The sequence below is a fragment of the Mya arenaria genome, chromosome 16, assembly GCF_026914265.1.
Source record: "Mya arenaria isolate MELC-2E11 chromosome 16, ASM2691426v1".
Taxonomy (NCBI): Eukaryota; Metazoa; Mollusca; class Bivalvia; order Myida; family Myidae; genus Mya; species Mya arenaria.
Genome location: NC_069137.1, coordinates 24,300,875 through 24,315,815, shown reverse-complemented (window position 1 = coordinate 24,315,815; position 14,941 = coordinate 24,300,875). Strand labels below are relative to the sequence as shown.

At 34.7% G+C, this 14,941-nt stretch overlaps 1 protein-coding gene across 1 annotated transcript; it reads right to left on the bottom strand.

Moving 5' to 3' along the window:
- Window positions 1-686: 686 nt before the first annotated feature.
- LOC128221512 (complement C1q-like protein 4) lies at window positions 687-3,084 on the bottom strand. The gene is made up of 2 exons (XM_052930118.1): window positions 2,787-3,084; window positions 687-1,105 (listed from the first exon to the last, which is right to left on the bottom strand). The coding sequence occupies exons 1-2, from the start codon at window positions 3,043-3,045 to the stop codon at window positions 687-689; spliced, it is 678 nt and encodes a 225-aa protein (XP_052786078.1). The 5' UTR covers window positions 3,046-3,084.
- Window positions 3,085-14,941: the final 11,857 nt, after the last annotated feature.

The following is a 14,941-nucleotide window of genomic DNA, read 5'->3' as shown; positions in this document are numbered from 1 at the left end:
TTTTAGCCATAATACAATAATATTCGAACGTTAAAAAAACACCTGAGATCTTTTGTCGGCAGTCTAATATCACTGGTTTGCACAACACTTGGTTCATTCTAAGACTAAACATAAAAAATAATCAAAACGGTCAATCTGTGATAGCGTTCTTTTAATGCTCATTTCAAGGTAGAACAGTTGGTATCACCTGACCGAAAATGAAATACCGTGATATCAAAGCATGCTACATACTATTATAACAAACCGGTGTACTGTTTACACCGGTTACGACTGCGAAAAGAACAGCATCCTTTCAGACGGGGATTTAACTATATTTTATAAAAGCCTAACGCGCCCTGGCTCTTGAGAGAAAAATAACTCTTATTTAAGCCTGCACGCGAAGACTGTATTCAAAATGAACACATTAATCAAAACGGAAAAAACTAGTAATGAGTTTGCGAACTTATATGAAGGCAAAGTCAGGTAATATTTAAAAGTATGTATTCTTGTTTCAATGTTTGTTAGTGACAAGGCCATGTCAACGAAAGTAAATATACATTACATATGCATACATGAGGAGCGAGCAATTAATGTTTCAACAAAGCAATTCAAGTAGACAAGAAATATTTGTTATTTAGTTGCAAAACATTTAATGCATATAGTCTTCCAGATGCATGTATATCAGCAAGAAGTATGCACAATACTTGTCACTCAATAAGAAATCCGGAGAAGAACGTGTTCCTTTCGCTGCCTTCGACATATTCCTCCGAGTATACACTCTCAACATTAACATGGTCGCCTTTTCCAATCCCCATGACGGTAACGACACTGGACGAATCATACCAATGCGTGTTTGCGTTCACGTTGACATTAAGTCGTAGATACAAATTGTCGTTCTTTTTCAGATCGTATTGATTTGTTGATCCACTGCTAGCTGTAGATTTAAAATAGCCGGTGATCTTGACAGAGATCAGATACAGGCCTTCTATTGGGGCGGTAAACGTGCCTGTTTTGCCGTTGTATGCTGATCCAATGTTTGTTACAACATCGTCAAATAGTATCGTCTGTCCTGCTGTTGTCGCCTTTATATCGTCTGAAAGAATGGCTAAAAAGGCCGGGCGGGGATCTGAAAAAGCAACATACTGGTTAAAGTAGTATTTCTAGAAAATCAATTCCAAACATAAGGGTACACTACTAAGGGTGTGTAGTTACTTTGCAATCATGTTGACATATTTAAATGGTTGGAGTATTAAAGGCGCACCATATAGGTTGAGCTATATCGTGTTTAATATGTTTTACTTAAATGGTCAAAAAGTGCATACATTTAAGGTACAGATAAAAATAGCGATATGTTGGCGTTTATTTTATCAAAACAGAATGTGTAGCTCCGTAGATTGAAAACATGTACAAAGCCTTATATATTTTTTATCTGTACCTAAATCATGAAATTGTATTAATCGCCTTCTACAATTAACAAACTGCAATAGTTTAATAATTGTGAAAATCACACGTCATGGCACGTTATGGAGCCGTAAGATCCTTAAACAAAGCTCAAAATGTTAAACCATAATTGTAGTCCTGTCACAAAGTAGTCGATGGTCGCGAAAAAAAACACGCAAAGAACTACTTTCCATCATGGCTGTAATACGTTCAAATATCAGAGTGAAACTGCAAATGTGACTAGAAAACTATCTCATAATTACGTTCATTTATTCAATATGAATTAACACAATTTTACTTTTGTCATTAAAATAACAACTACAAGAAAGAAGAAAATAATGATAATAATACGGCTTCGTGGCCATACATGCCCCAGAAAAAAAACGCCAAAATATCGCTTAAATTTTTTAAGATACTTTATCACTTATATTGTGCCTTAAATCCTCGGAGAAAACTCGGAGAACACTAATCTTATACTAACTGTTACCATACTAAAATAAGATATAAATATATTTATGTTTAACAGGTGATAAACAACATTTTCGAAGCATTTCTAGAAAATTAATTCCGCACATTAGGGTGAACTATGTATGTAGTATCTTTGCAATCATTTTGACATATTTGGATTATTAAAGGTGCACAATAAGGTTTGTTGCAATTTAAAAAAAAATGCCTTATCGTGTTTGACTCATTCTACTTAAATGATCGAAACAAGATGCAGTTGATTTAAGTATAGATAACTAATGGCCATAATTGGCGCTATCTTAACTGTGTACTTTGGGCCACGTAGACAATAATTAAAACATATGTATAAAGGCTTATATTTTTATCTGTACCAAAATCAAATGCCTTGTATCATTAAATTAATTCAGTTAAACATGGAATTGCATTATTGCATCAACCTATATTGTGCCCCTTCAAACCACAAACTGCAATATTTTTTAAAGTTGTGGAAACCGCAAAACGTAATTTAAAAAAAGCCGCAAATGTGTAACCATATTAGAGGTCGCAAACAAATCATCAAAGAACTACGACCCATCATGGTTTTGAGATGTACATATATCAGATTAATATCTCTAAAACTGATAAAAAAAAGTTTGCACCACCATCACCAATAAAGATTAAAAGTGTAATAACGGGAAAAAAATCAACTGTCACTCGAGTTCAATGCAATATTTAGTTAAACAGTATAACTTTAAAACATTTCGCTTTTGGCACTTAAAATGACAACAAGAAATACAACATAACAAGGAGTGCACCCAAAAATGGAATTCATCTACGACGTAGATAGAAATATTTCGTTTTTAATCCTCGATAACTTTTTATTAAACACTAAATGTGAGCATACTAAAACATTAAACACATACCTTTATGTTTTACTTGAAATAAATTTAGTGCCGCGGTAGATACATTTAAGGCGGTTCTCGTTCTCTCCAAGCCGTCTTGAAGAGCGAGAGTCGAGGCAGAGTTGATGTCGACAGTCTCTTCCAGTCGATGTAAAGTTGTGTCTGTCACTTTTAATTTAGTCTTTATAGAGTCGAGTTCGTTCAAGGACTCTTTGAGATTTTTGTTTTCAATCTGTAGGTTTTCAACAGTCTTTGCAAGTTCTTCCAGTCGTATTTCCATTCGAATAGCCTTTTCTAGTAGTCGTTCATCGTATTCAAATCTCGTACACCTTGGCTCCAAAATACCACAGCTCACACAAGAGAGGCACAAAAATGTAACGCAGATACGAACAATCATATTTGTTTCGTCAAATTAAAATAGGACCAGCAGTGGTTAGTATTAAAATATTTTCTAACGTCTTATCTCGAATTACTTAAATAGTAATTGCTTTGTGTAACTTTTTAAATTTAATCTGAGTCTTTAAAACTAGATTATGTCCTTATCTGTTTTACAAGCAACGTTTGATATTTCCAAAGCAAGTGATGAGAACCTAACAACCAAAATGTTTCAATGTTAACACACACCTTAGGTATTTATGTTGTTATGCTAGACATTAATTAGACTTGCAGGGCTAATTTGCGATGATTAGTTTTAAGCCATTAGTAAGTTAGTTTTTTACGCCGTCAATTAATGTTTTGTGAAATGTTGATACCAGCTGAATCGCTATCTCTTTGTTATAGTTTTAAACGAGTTCATCGAACTTCCAACCCCGTTCAAGAGATAACAGTAAGGTTTTATGCACTGTGCTGTTTGTAGAGTTTTGTGCTGTTCTATGTTTCTTGTTTGTGATTTTGTGTTCTATGTCTTTGGCGTTTTCCCATTGCCACTAAACCGGGTTTATGTTTAAACTTTTTGCTACTGAGCATGTTTCTGTAGCTTTTTGCATATATATTCAAACGGCTAGTGAACCACATTCGTCATAAGGGACCTGGACACTGTATGTTTACTGTGCATATATAAATAATCAGCATTCCATACACTGTGAATATCAACATATATTTATATGGGGTAAATATGAATAGACATAATAAGACGGATAACGGAATTAACTGGCTTCGTCAGGTTTGTATAAATAATGTTTGGGTGTATTACCTTAAGCGTGTATTATAACGTATTTATAAGCATAAAACCAACTGCCATATTTCGTGATCAACAATTATTTGCAGATGTTGATATAACAACATGTTAATGAGTCAAAACTTAATTCTATTAGGGTTTCCCATTTTGAAATTACTTAAGCAATTAGTCTTAAAACTACGCCTTACATTTATACACGATCCGTGGCAAGCAGATAAAGTTTTTAAAGTACGAATGACGTAGTTTATTATAGTTCCTATTTGTGTAAACATAGATACTTCAAAGGTCCATACTCACTAACGTCTTTTGTCAGAGTTTGAGATTTTAGACTCAAAACTGCAAATCGTAATAGTTGCATTATTTCTTTTGAATAGCAATAATATATTTTTGCAATAATTTACACATATTCTAAAAAGAAATTAGATAAAACCTACTTTGTAGTTTAAAACTCGGTTAATAAGAGTCTGAGTATTGTAATCTAAAGACTAAGAGCGGAGATATGATTAAAAGGTAAGTATGACTTTACCTGATAAATCAAAAATGTTTTTTTTTTGTGAAATCGGGGAGTGCAGTGCCATATAGATATATTTAATTTTCCCACGTGCACATTTTATTTTGGAAGAAAACAGTGTTTTGAGTAGTTACACCGTTTCTCCCATAAAGAACATGCATGTTTAAAAATGAATGCAGAAATTGTTTATCAAATTACAGCTGAATTTCACTTACGAAGCATAAAGATAAAATATATATTTGAAATATTTTGATTGTTTTATCAGCTAGGATTTAAGACTACTTGCTTGAACATATACAGAATTTAACGCGCGTAGGAGTAGACGGTTTTATGGAAAATGACATCTTATCTGTCCATTTTGTTTTATTAGAGTCATATGGAAACGTATTAAGAAAAAGGTGCCGTTTTTCCATCAATTGCATAATAAAATGTACCTGTTTTGGCGATTATTTTGCTTTATGTACAATTAGCTAAACATTAAAGCAGTTTCAAATTGTTTTCTCCATAGTGTCCAAACTAAGCGGATAAATGATTATATATGTGACTATGTATAACCAGGAACGACATGTTTATTTGAATGACTTTTTGTAAATTATTGACGCTTTAAATCGTTTAAACTCATCACAAGTATATGCAAATTTACCAACGAATACATTGTTAATTGTGTAAAGTTACGTTCCTCGGACATCATGTCCAACACTACCACAACGGCAATAATGGTAATAAAATCCGTCTCAGTAATAGGTAAACTACTTTATAAAACTAGAAAATATTATTTGTTTGCCCAATTTTCGTCTGTGGAAATAATATAAGATAATTGTAAAACCACCTCTTGCGTGATTCTAAACATACAGTTCGTTTATATCATTGTCTCTAGATGGAAATACGGTATTATTAATTTTCTAGTCTGAAATGTTTGGTTACGTCAATATTAAAGGAGATAAGTTTTTTTGCCTTTAGACTGTTTATATTTGCGCTTCTAGAGAGTGACGGTTCCGGCAGGGTTTTTACCTGAGACAATTGCATTTTATGAAGATAATATTCACGTTTGTTTTATGCAAACACCTAATAAAAACTATAAGACGTAGCACCTACAATGAAGATTCCGACCATTGTCAAAAAAGTGAGGACAAAAGGTAAAAAACACATGTTGAAAAATTATAATGCCGTGTATATAGAGTCTACTGCAATATTTAAACAGATTTCTATAATCCTCATTACGCGATAGACTTGATGGCACTTGTGACTTTATATATCAAATTGGTTAAACTAAAGGCCTCTTAATATGTGTTTGTAGTTATATTATTGACAATCATGTAAGTTACAGGTGCACCACCGATTCGGCACATACATGTATGCATTATATACCCATCATAAATCCACACGCAATGCATATCGCAAAATACGGTAGTCCGTATTCCACTCCAGTGCAATACGGCCGTATTCCACTCTTTTGACGTCACGTTATAACAAGTATCGTTGCGCGATGTTAAAATGATGTCATAAAACAAAATAGTGCGTCGGTAAAATGACATTTATTATGAAAACATGTGGATTTTAAGTGATCTTACCAGTAATGCATACAATAAAAGGGTTATTAGTACTGCGTTTTGATCCGGAATGTCGTATGCGACTCTCGTGGGTTTTTGCAGATTTTAATCTAACTCGGCTAGCGCCTCGTGAAATCCGAATCTGCACTCGAATCGAATACAATCTCCCGGATAAAAACGCAGGACTAATAACACTATTGTATTATCAATTTTTCCGTCTCCAATAGACCGTGACAAGAACCGAATTTGGGAATGTTTAAAAATGATTTAATTACTAATTTAAATAATTCATGTTGGTTGAGGTTTGCAACATAACGAACCGTCTAAATGTTAATTTGGTCGCTAACGACCACTCGTTTGTCGAACAAGCAAATAAAGAAAACATTATATCTTTAAGTAGATAGGTTTCCATATTGCATGAAAATAAACCATAAAAACCGTTTTATGGCACAGGGTAAACGCAAAATACATTGAAAACCATTTTCATTGCATTTTAACTTGAATGAACCTAGTTCAGAACAATATAACTCAATTTCCGGCAATGCAAATGTCAGTCAGAATTATGGCCTCAGGAGCTTTGATAGTCATTAAGCGTCCTTCGTCCCATCCAATTACAGGAATATATTCGTGTGTTGCAAAATAATTGCGTTCGGACGTAATGAGCTCAGACATTGTTTGATTCAATGTGGTTGACATTGTTTGATATTTATTAGTTTAGTTTAACCAAATTGTTTTTATAACGATTGTGAAACAGATTGTTAAAACATTGTTTTTTGTGAGGCTTAAATATTGAAGGGGAAAGTGCAGGTATCTCGTTATCTGTTCCTATGTTTTAATCTGAACAGGAGGCACGAGTAGCCGGCGTACGCGGTGAATCCTGGGTTACAAACTGTGTGCCACGTACAGGTGTTCGATCGACATGACAGCAGCTGTACGATCAAGCTTGGAAATAAACCAACAGTTGGACATTTGAGTCACCCTGTAAAGTACAGTTTGCCAAGCAGTCGTTTTTTAAGCACTAAAAGATAAATCTCAAACAATACTGAGGCCTATCAAGTACAATAAATGCAACATATCGAACTATTGAAAATCGAAATAAATCAAAACTAGTTATTATAAACTATCAAACCAATTGATTTGCTTTCCCCTCTAAATCATATAATTGAGAAACATTTGTATTATTACGACATTAATTATGAAAAATATTCCAAGTTTTCCGCCATGGTAAAGTTTACTATATTTATGTCGTCCTCTATCAAAATACCAAAAAAATACTGATTGTTTAACAGGGAATGAAATGTTTTTTTCTAGAGTTTACGGGAATTTTAATCCGAAAAACATAAACAAAATTACAATATGAATACCTAATTTTTCTGGTTTTTTTACTGCGATATTTCTTTGCAATATAATAGTATTTCAGGAAAATAATTTCTGTAATCATCAAAGTTGTAACATTAATGTTCATAGTGCTACCTCCTCCTAGTTTCCAGTGTCTACTTTCTATATTACATTTAGTGAAGGGACTGACTTTCTGAAAAGTAAATTGCTTTTTTCGCACCATTACCATCCGCGATAAAACGTATTTGGCAGCGATATTCTGGGCAATAAGTGATATGTTCTCACCAAGACCGTCAGTCCCAGACGCGTAAATAGGAATTAATGAAAGGGGAATGAATTATCCCTCCCTAGATAGCGCATGCACTGATATGAGCGCAGCAAGACAACGGCATCTGTCTGCCGATCTATATCAAGCAATAATACTAATATAGACTGGATTATGTCAGGGTTGAAATCTTGAAATATTTTGCAAACTTAGACATTAACATTGGCATTGACGTATTCCTTTTGCAATAATAAATATCGCAGACATCCATGAACTAAATATAGCACACGGAATTTTATTTAAAAATATCCGATATATTTTTCAGATTAAATTATTTACGTACATATTTTGGGAATTCTTGTGGTACAAAATATATAACCTGGGGAAATAAACTTTTGCTGTTATTTCGGTAAAATAGTTGAATTACCGTAGGGAATTTGAGATATGTTTAAAAGGAATGTGCTTAAAACAACCACATCTGTGGCATTTCATAAATGAATAAGTTTAATAATAACAAGGAAGCTAAATTACAAATTCAGTAATCAGACAAATGGCATGTAAGAGAGGGTAGAGTAACATTTACGAGGGACACTAGTTTGGAGAACTCCTTTTGTTTAATCATATTTATTGCAGGTTATCATTCAAAGCTACACTAACGATTTGTATAAAAGCGTATAATAATGTTGTTTAAAGCTATCCAAAATATTTATTGAGTGGTCTATATTTATCCTCAAATATCTAGAAACCAATCAAATATTTATAATGTGTTAACTAGCCAAAGGATCAAAGTATAACCAGTAGACAAGTTAACAAAGTGTTATGGTTTTGGCTGTTGGCTTCCAGCTATCACTTCCACATACAAATGATTTCCAGTTAAAATGCTTGAAAACAAAATCAAAACCTGTATTTGATCAGTTTATTTTTATGTTTTATAAAACATGTCATTTGGAATGAGAAGTCAAAACAAATTTTATAATTCAAACCTTTAACTAATGTCGTCAATACATATACTCGAACTATTAGGTAAACTATAATCGATACAGCTCAATGAACTGATTTTCATTCTTGTATAAATGCCACCCATAGTAAACAAGTTGCTTTATTTTGTCGTTAATGGTGAATGGGCTCGTAATAATTGTTATGTTCAACACACTTAACTATGTAGTAAACTAACGAAACGATGACACCAAAATTATTTTAATGTACCGCTTGAATATGAGTTATTTATCTCCATTAATCCCTTATACGCTGTAACGATATACTGATACAATCCGTTTAACGGAGATTCAGTCGCCAAATTTCCTATTTAGACGTATAAAACGGAAAATAGTTACAAAACAGAGAGCAAGACGCAGACACCGACAGTTTCGACACGGAATTAATGTTTTGATTAGTAAAACACTCAGGACAATACGAACTGGGACACGTATTATGTTTCATGTAGTTTCATGTGTCAATTTCTCTTTAAATTGCATGCCTAAAATTGGGGTTAAAAGTATATTAATTACACTTGTTTTAGAAACACGCACCATTTTGTACACGCTAGCATATTTGTGGCACAAGACAAAGATCCTTTAAGTGTTACATCAAATTTTAGATATTTATATCGATATCATGTTGATGTTTAAGCTATTTTGATTAACCAGTACACTTATTTGCATGGATTGCAGTTTTGAATAACACCACCAGAAACATTATGTTTGTATAATTGAAAATTGCCTTGCTTTACCTATTAAAATCATGGGTTCATATTTATGCAAGTTAAAGATATATAGGTATTTTTTTTTAAATTCACACTTTGTCAATACTATGAAGCCATGCATATTGGGGCAGGCTCAAAACGCATTCCCGAAGACATTTTATCATTTGTAAAACATGTTCTTGTATAATCAACGTAAAAGTTGAGTTCCATCAAAGAAACAATTATCTCCAGTAATAGTCTTGAGATCAAATATCCGGCTCTACCTCATTTTAGACACAAATACAAACAGCCCGAAGGCACAATAAAATAATCTCTTTTTATATTTGAGTAACAGAAAATTGCAGATTGAAGAGAAAATAATTACAATGCAATTTGAAACAATGAGGAAAAACGAATAAGTCTACTAAGAATGCATTGGGTAATATTTCTATGAATTTTAGAGAAGGAGTTTTGCGGGAATTTCATTATTTATTATCTTTTGTTAATGAAAAGTTTTCCAATTTCGTAAATTCTAAATAAATGGAGTACAGTTCCATTTGTGCAACACCGCTAGATAGTTTGTCGATGGAACTTAGTATTGCCAAAACGTGTGAACCTTGTATTGCAACAAGGTAATCTATTATGTCGATGTTACCCGGTATTGCTACAATATATATTGTATGGGGGAACCTTGTATTAACACAATGTTAAATAATATGTCGCTGGAAGCCAGATATGTCACAATAAAATACATTATGTCGCTGGACTTAAGTATTGCCGAAATGCTAGACTTTAAATCTTTAAACACACTATTGCCACAATGTAAGATATAATGTCGCGTGAACCTAGTATTGCCAAAGTGTAAGATATAATGTCCCGTGAACCTAGTGTTGCCAAAGTGTAAGATATAATGTCGCGTGAACCTAGTGTTGCCAAAGTATAAGATATAATGTCGCGTGAACCTAGTGTTGCCAAAGTGTAAGATATAATGTCCGTGAACCTAGTATTGCCAAAATGTAAGATATAATGTCGCGTGAACCTAGTGTTGCCAAAGTGTAAGATATAATGTCGCATGAACCTAGTATTGCCACAATGTAAAAGCTGCCGTTCACTACAGACCCGATGCTTTGCAGAAGGTTTATCGATAAAATTTTGCTAGTATCGGGAACCTTTCGGGATCATAATAGTATATTAAAAAGTTGGCGGAGCTTTGTCATCGGGCCCGTACGGCATGTATTCGCATGCATTCACGGAGCGGCATACAAAAGGTTGCTGTATAAACCCCAAAACCTATCCGAAGTAGCCGAGTGCGACGCAGAAGAATACCGACAGTTCCGAAATCGGCTCCCGAATGTTTCCCAATCGAGCGGAATGGTTGCGGTAACATTGCAGATCATGCCGAAGAGTTGCCGAATCGTTGTCGATAGAATGCTGAAATGTTGCGGAGTTGAGAGTCGTGGTATATAAACGATGCCGATCTACTATTATGTTATCAGTTGCTAGTGGGACACCATGGGGTATGAGGCCTTCACCTTGTACTTCAGTTTCAAATCCAAGCTGAAATGAATGCCATGCTTGCCTTGGCATTGTGTTTGAGACAGAGAAGAAGAAGACGTCATCGATGGTGGGTCCGCCCGTTGCTCACAGAGGGCAGGAGGTTTCAGTATGGACAGTACAATACATTGATGCGAGATGAAGGTCCTCCAAACAGTATTTCAGGATCAAGCCAACATTGTTTGACCACAAACTCGCATTCAGAAAAAGGACACCAGGTTCCGTAATGTTCTTCCTTCTGGCATAAAGCTTGCAATGAGGTACATGGCATCTGGGGACACGTACGCCTCCTTGGCATATTACTTCCGTGTTTCTGCGGATTATGTATACCATTTCGTCCCAGAAGTATGTATACACTGCTCTGCTTCAGGAATATAAGGATGGCCATTCCTAATACTCCAGAGGCCTGGCGTGAACGGGCTGCCTAATTTAAAAGAAGGTGGAAAATGCCTCATACTCTTGGTGTCCTCGATGGCAAACATGTGGAAATCAAGAAGCAACCGGGTTCGGGAAGTTTGTATCACAATTACAAGGGCTTCTTTATCATAGTCCTTCTGGCGTTAGTCGATGCAAACTAAAATATATCTGGTGTGACCTGGGGGCATGGGCATCATGCCAGACTTCCAGATCTTTAATGATTCTGAAGTGAAGCAATGTATGGCTAAAAGATTACGAAGCCTCGCAGAAGGATTTCCGAAGATGCCGAGTTAATGGCGATGAGTTCACGAACGTCGCGAATGGTTCCCGATGGTCCCGAAGCCGTCTTGAATAAAACCTTCGGTGTCCAAATTTTACAACTTTTAAAATTTGGACGCCGAAGTTTTTTTCGATCCCGATTTGGCCCGAAGGTTTCCAGAAATGTTAAGGAAGGAAACGGAAGGGTTCCAGGACATTGCGAAGACATGCCGAATCATCCCGATTTTGCAAATTCTGCTTTCGGGAACCCTTCGGGGGCCTAGTGGACGGCAGGTATACGATATTATGTCGATTTAACCTAGTATTGCCACAATGTTAGATACATTGTCGCGTGAACCTAGTATTGACACAATGCAAGATATAATGTCGCGTGTATTAAGTATTGCCACAATATAAGATATAGTTTCGCGTGGACCTAATATTGCCACAATGTAAGATATAAGGTCGCGTGAAACTAGTATTGCCACAATGTTATATGTAATGTGGCGGGAACCTGGTATTCCCACAAAGAAATATATTACGTCACGGTTACATAATTTTACCACAATGTTTGACATCATTCCAAGAACAAATTTGATAGATAACACCATCTACGAAACAAGTTTCTATCCTAATTGTCTTCATATCAAATTTCCAGAAAATGTTTGCTTGGAGCACTCGCACAATACCCTAGCTGTTGAAAGAAAATGAACCTATGCTATTTATACAGTAATTTCATTTCGAAAACGAGGGAAAAGAATTCCCGTGTCGGACAATAAATGAATACCAAAATATGTCTAATTACGTTGATGTATTGGACAATGAATAAAATACAATTATGTAAGATAATTTGGCGCGGTTGAGTTTTCAAACCATCCTTTTGTGATGGAATCAATAAATCTACCAGTTAGTAAGTAAAACACAGTGGCCTTTTCAAAATGTTTTTAAACATATATTCTCAATCTGTTGAATCTACGATTGTCAAGAAGTAAACTTTAGCTCTCAGACAGTTGTAATTAGAGATAAAACGAAATAGCTGGATTTTAATATTTATCTTTGTTTTGGCTCCGAAATATGTTTGCATTTGGGTTAAATCAATATTCCACTGTAAACATCATATAACGTTTTCTGAACATGGCGGCTTACTTTTTAAATTTTTAACTTTCTGTTCCAAATTTGAATTTTTTCCAACAATCAATATTAAGTATTAAGCCTCCCATTGCGTTAAAATAGTATTAATCGGTAGAACATATGGATCTTATGACCATCTCCAATCATGACGATCTATGACGTCCGATATACCATACGTATACACAACAATTCTTAAAAATAGGCAAGTGGAACATTTGTTGCTGAAGTGCTAAGACCAAACATCCTGATTAATTTCCATCAGGTACTTTATATGTTCTTTAAAAACAAAACAAAAATCGGTTGCCAGTGACCTGTTCGAGATATATTTCCCTACTGGATCGTTCGCTGGTATATCAGTACAAATAGTTCATCATATATTAAATAACAGTACAGTCGAACCCCGTTGGCTCGAACTTCCAGGGAACGACAAAATACCTCGAGCTTCGAGAAATTTGAGCCAAGCGGAAATGTTTACATTGAGTACAAAAATATCGATCTTTAAATCCACTTAAAGCTAACGAGTGATCAAACCAAGCGAGTTCGAGCCAACGGGTTTAGACTGTATTTATTGATTTTAGTCGTTTGCCGTGTATTTTGTATATAAACGATTGTCAGTGCAGTGCACGTAGTGCGTAAACAATAAGGATTCCCTACAGTAAATTCAAACTGTTTTACTGCTGAGTTGGAATTACTACGCGATCTGCTTGCAGCGTAGTTAAATGTAAAAACATCTGATATATATAAACCCTCCATTTACATCAAAGGCTTTCGATGGGAAATGACTTAACGAGGTGTTTGGAATTAATCTTCTCTAGTACAATACAACATTCCGGATCAAAACGCAAAACTATTAACACAAGTATACAGCTGACATCACTCGTATTTAATAAAGTAATTGTAATAAATATTGGACATTTTACCATTTTTCAAACGGCTTACGTTTTCAAATGTATTTTCATCTAAGTATGTTCCTTACTTGAACAATTAACCGATGAATAATAATTGGCGGCGAAGGTTTGTTTCACAGACCTTCTTAAATGCTATCTTATCAACGCCAGCAACATATTGCATGTCCTAAGATCAGTTCTTGCATAATGATATTCCAAAAACAATGTATGCAATAAATATCATATTCTTATAATCAATAGTTTAAACTTAATTACTACTTAATGGAGGTTTTGCAAATGAGGAACAAGTAAACGATCATTACAAACTGTCTAATCAAACCTTCCAATTTATTATAATCGTCACACCATTATCAAGATAAATTAGAGATAGTGTAACAAATTGACCCTTGCCAATATTAATTCATTTCTGTTTAGGTCATCATTCCTATCTTTAACTACTAAGTTGTCAAAATGCCATAGCGTGTATTTTCATTGGAGCTTCATAACCGTTACCGGCAGGTGTCGATTAGATATTCTGAGAATAGATGGAACAGTCAATCGCTTTAGCATATGTAAAGAATGATCCTAAGTCTTGAATAATAATTATCAAAGGACCTGCGTTTTATTAAACTTGTACGCTACTTGGTAACTTAGAAGATCAATCGGCTACGCCTAAGGTAATCCGCTTATGGCTATTTTAAGTACTGTCCTGAAATAAGTTTAATTACCTTCACTAAAAACCAATTAAAAGGGTTTGGTTTAGTGGAATTTTACGTCACTGAAACTATTGATTGACAAGCTCCTTCTTGTGGCGTGGCTAATAAAATACTTTGAGTATTGTCACGTGAGGTTAAACGTATCACATGATATCGTTAAACTATACATGGGTAGTTAGGAAACATTTCTAAATGGTCAACTGCAATTGGGTTAAATTGGAAAGTATAAAACACTTTTCCGGAGCTTGTTAGGAGTTTAGTTAGGTTAGTTTAGAGTCGGAGTCTAGGTCTGGGTCTCTTCTTGGTTAGGAGTGTGGGTTATATTCTGCAACGTAGTTAAAATCTGAGAGAATGTAATTGGGTTTAAATCTTCAGGTCTACGGACTAAGTTTATGCAGTCTGCTTCTGGTTAGAATTCTGATAGTCTACCTGGTTAAGATCTGAGAGTCAGCTTGCTCTCGTATAATAGAACAAAATAATTGACAATTAAGAAATAAATAATTGCTAACAATTCGTTTCATCGTACGTGGTTGTTTTGACTTTGTACGATTGAACGGCATTGTACATGAAGGGAATAGGGGTGAGGGTGCTACAATAGGAGTGGAAATAAAAAACAACAGCATATCAATGCATATTTTTTCTTGCGATAAAACATATACAACTAAATGAAAACACTATGGTAATACTTAAA